Below are 3182 nucleotides of genomic sequence, written 5' to 3'. Positions count from 1 at the left end.
GTAGTCTGTATAGTCCAAAGGCTCCTTATCTAGGTTAAAACTAAAAAAACATTTGGCGTGAAGATAAAAGACGCAACAAAATCTATTACTGAAACAGTTGAAACATGCAGGCAGGCATTGATAAAGCAATGAAGTATGGATCATGTTACTGAAGAAACAATAGATTTTCACATCCAACCTGCCGACTTGGTTTTACAAACAAAAACAAATGTTAGAATTATTAGTTGTCATAGTTATTCTGATACTTTGAAGAATGGAAACTGCTGTATACATTCCAAACATAAGCAAGAGTTCTCAAAGTCTTTGCACTACAGAAGGCTCATTTATGCACGTTCTAAAGTGTATAGCCTATACACTTCATATGATTTTTAAGGCACAAAATACACCTACATTAAAACAATAACAAATAGGAAGTCCATTTGCACACCATCTTCCGCTCCTGGATCTCTCAAATCTGTAAAAATCGTAAGATGAGTTAAATCTAGACATATAAACAAAACTCTTATCCACCCATATCCAACCAATTACCACATTGTCTTTTTATCTGCATATAAATTGCAAAAAAAATGATTTCAGTAACTCCCCCGATGCTTGTTGATAAAAGAAAACATAATTTCTTAGAACCACATAATGAGAAAAATCTGAACAAACCAAAAGGCAGACGTAAACCAATTTTCAACAATGATGAAATTATACAAAGGAATTTCGGTCAAACTGATATATTCAGACCCATTTCTGATTCATAAAAAAAAAACTCAAAACTAACCTAACATAGATGACAGTAGTATAAAAGAAAAACTAATGATTTCACATGGAGAAAATTCAAAATGTTGAAAACAATTAAGAGTAATTGTACCCCCAAATATATACTCTTGGAAAGGTGGGTTGTACAACAAAAAGAAATGAAATGAGATGAGATGAAGTGTAACTGCAAACCGATACCAAAAAGAGCAAGTGAGCGGCTTAAAATTCCTTCAATGTAATCACCAACAGGTGCTAATGAAAATGGGACCATGAGCTTATGTTTCGAACATGGGTCGAATGGACTTGCTAGAAATGCCTCTAATGGCATCACCTACAGGTGCTAATGAATAATATAACACATGTTCGATATTGACAGCAAGAAAAGAAAACCCAACACAACCTGACAATGTTGCCAATAATGTTCTCACATCCATATACTGGTAAGTTGTTAAGTAAAAACAAACAACACTTACATATCGATCAAGCACCTCTGCAACTTCCCAACCTTCTTCGAATGTACACATTGAAGGATGACAGGATCCATAACCGCCGACTTCAATTGGCATATCTATTGCAAACGACGTAAAGAGATTGAATTTACAAAAAAACATAACCCCACAATTAACATATTCCAAATTTTGTAGCTAACAAAAACTAATGAATGGCAAAATGTGAACGATATAAAAGTTATCATTACCCAACAAAAATAGTAAACATTGAGAATCTTAAAACTAAATGAAAGCTTTACCAAAGAGCTGGTCCAGGATAGCAAGCACCCTACTTTACCCATGAGTTGGTTCCAACTCTTTAATGTGCTTTCTTTTGTATATGTTCAATCCTGCACATAAATTATAATAGGAACTAACGAATATGGACAAACTAAAAGATGTTTAATGTGTAGACCTTTCAACAAATAAGTGGTGGCAAATCTTATAGAGATAGAAATTGGGATGAATATGAAACTCATGAAGTAATGAGTGGAATCACCAAAGAGAAAAACTCACTTATCCCATGGATGGATACGCAGAATGTCTTAGCCAAAAAAGGCAGAGAGTAATTGGTATAATTTACACCTAAAAGCTACGTGAACACCCGTATTGTGTTTAGAAATTGTCCTATTTATTAGATCAATTGATACCATATCGATCTTTTCTTGCAGTCCCTACACCTCTGGAATCCAAAATAAAAAATATAATGATAAATTATTTAAGTGGTAGATTATCTGCTACCTCAACGGGGTTAAATCCTAAACAGAATTATAGAAAGAGCATGCACTAAACATATAGTTTCTTGACCAATATATGCTGAGCATAAGAAATATACAACCTTCCAGAATGAAGAGCAAAAGGAAAAATTCAGAATCCGACAATGCTTGTCCCCAAATCCCAAAGAGAGTGAGATAGAGGAAAAAAATATCGTTTAACCTTGTTGCTCCATCGAAAATACAGGGTGATTCTGATGTAGAGTCAAGTGCAGGTGGCAACACTTCCATCTGAACAATCCTAAAAAAGAAATTATCACAATTCACGAACTCAAAGAAAACCCAATTGAAAACTGAGAAATTTTACAAATTACTCGTTAGCATGGATGGTAATGCTTTTTCCACTGACTGGCAAATTTTATAGTTGCATTTCAAAATGAAATCAAAATGAAAAAAATAACGTAAAGACATAGTGGAAAAAATAATAACGATGAACTAACAAAAGAAAATATAAGAAGCGGCTGCATAAAGAGATGCTGAAAAATGATATATTGAATACATAATCGTAAATCGGTAACCCTAAATTAAAGATGAAAAGTGATCTCAAATCGAAAAACCCAAACCTTCTGCACAATCAAAGTTCAACGATCAGTTAAGAAATGAAGTAAAAATTGAGCCAAAAAAAAAAATAGGAAAGAAGGAAAGTCTTTACCTGGTCCTGGACGACAAATAGCTCTAGTAAAAGCAACCATGAGAGTAGAATTGGAGCTTGGAAGGTTTGAACATCCTAATTAAATATGCAGCTTGAGAGAGGAAAATAGAGTCTCTGATAGTCTATATCATAATCTATCTAAAGAGAAAGGAGAAGAGAAACGGCTGTCCATTGAATGACAAAAATTATTACATTTTATTCGGAAGGAGAAGAGAAACGTCTGGGTTATTGAATGCAAAGAGGAAAAAGAGGAAGAATGTGATTTAGGGCGTGTAAGAGTGTAATGATGTATTCGGTGCCTCAATCGTGACCGTCGTTTATATAGTCAAAATATAAATCTATCCACCGGATAAAAAGCACTTTATCTCACCATATATAGTAAAACACATGGTATTGGCTCAATCTGGACGGTCCTTTATATACATGAAATGTAGATAGAAAAACACATGGTATTGGCTTAATCTGGACCGTTCTTTATGTATCTGAAATGTGGATAACCGTGAATGTGGAAAACAACATTGTCCC

The 3182-nt window shown here is 34.0% G+C and overlaps 1 protein-coding gene across 14 annotated transcripts; it reads right to left on the bottom strand.

The window, feature by feature from the left end:
- Positions 1-224: 224 nt before the first annotated feature.
- On the bottom strand, positions 225-2932 carry LOC113348878. 14 transcript variants are annotated; one of them, XR_003359815.1, is made up of 5 exons: positions 2658-2932; positions 1493-2236; positions 1218-1312; positions 529-544; positions 225-454 (listed from the first exon to the last, which is right to left on the bottom strand). XR_003359815.1 is itself a non-coding variant. In XM_026592773.1 (5 exons), the coding sequence occupies exons 2-5, from the start codon at positions 2234-2236 to the stop codon at positions 387-389; spliced, it is 345 nt and encodes a 114-aa protein (XP_026448558.1). In that variant the 5' UTR covers positions 2237-2246; positions 2658-2932; the 3' UTR covers positions 225-386. The 14 variants fall into 14 exon arrangements, 4 of the variants coding, with proteins under 4 accessions (XP_026448558.1, XP_026448559.1, XP_026448557.1 ...); XR_003359814.1 differs by having other exon boundaries at positions 225-544; positions 1493-1582; positions 2071-2236; XR_003359816.1 differs by having other exon boundaries at positions 225-544; positions 1493-1582; positions 2169-2236.
- Between the last annotated feature and the right edge of the window lie 250 nt (positions 2933-3182).

This window comes from Papaver somniferum, chromosome 2 (genome assembly GCF_003573695.1).
Source record: "Papaver somniferum cultivar HN1 chromosome 2, ASM357369v1, whole genome shotgun sequence".
In the NCBI taxonomy this organism is placed as follows: Eukaryota; Viridiplantae; Streptophyta; class Magnoliopsida; order Ranunculales; family Papaveraceae; genus Papaver; species Papaver somniferum.
This window is presented reverse-complemented; position numbering and strand designations above follow the sequence as displayed.

Coding starts and splice junctions, on each gene's coding strand:
- LOC113348878 (XM_026592773.1), bottom strand. CDS start 2,236: ATGGAAGTGTTGCCACCTGCACTTGACTCTACATCAGAATCACCCTGT. Junction 1,313..2,070: donor TTTGCTCTTCATTCTGGAAG/GTTGTATATTTC, acceptor CGTTTGCAATAG/ATATGCCAATTGAAGTCGGC.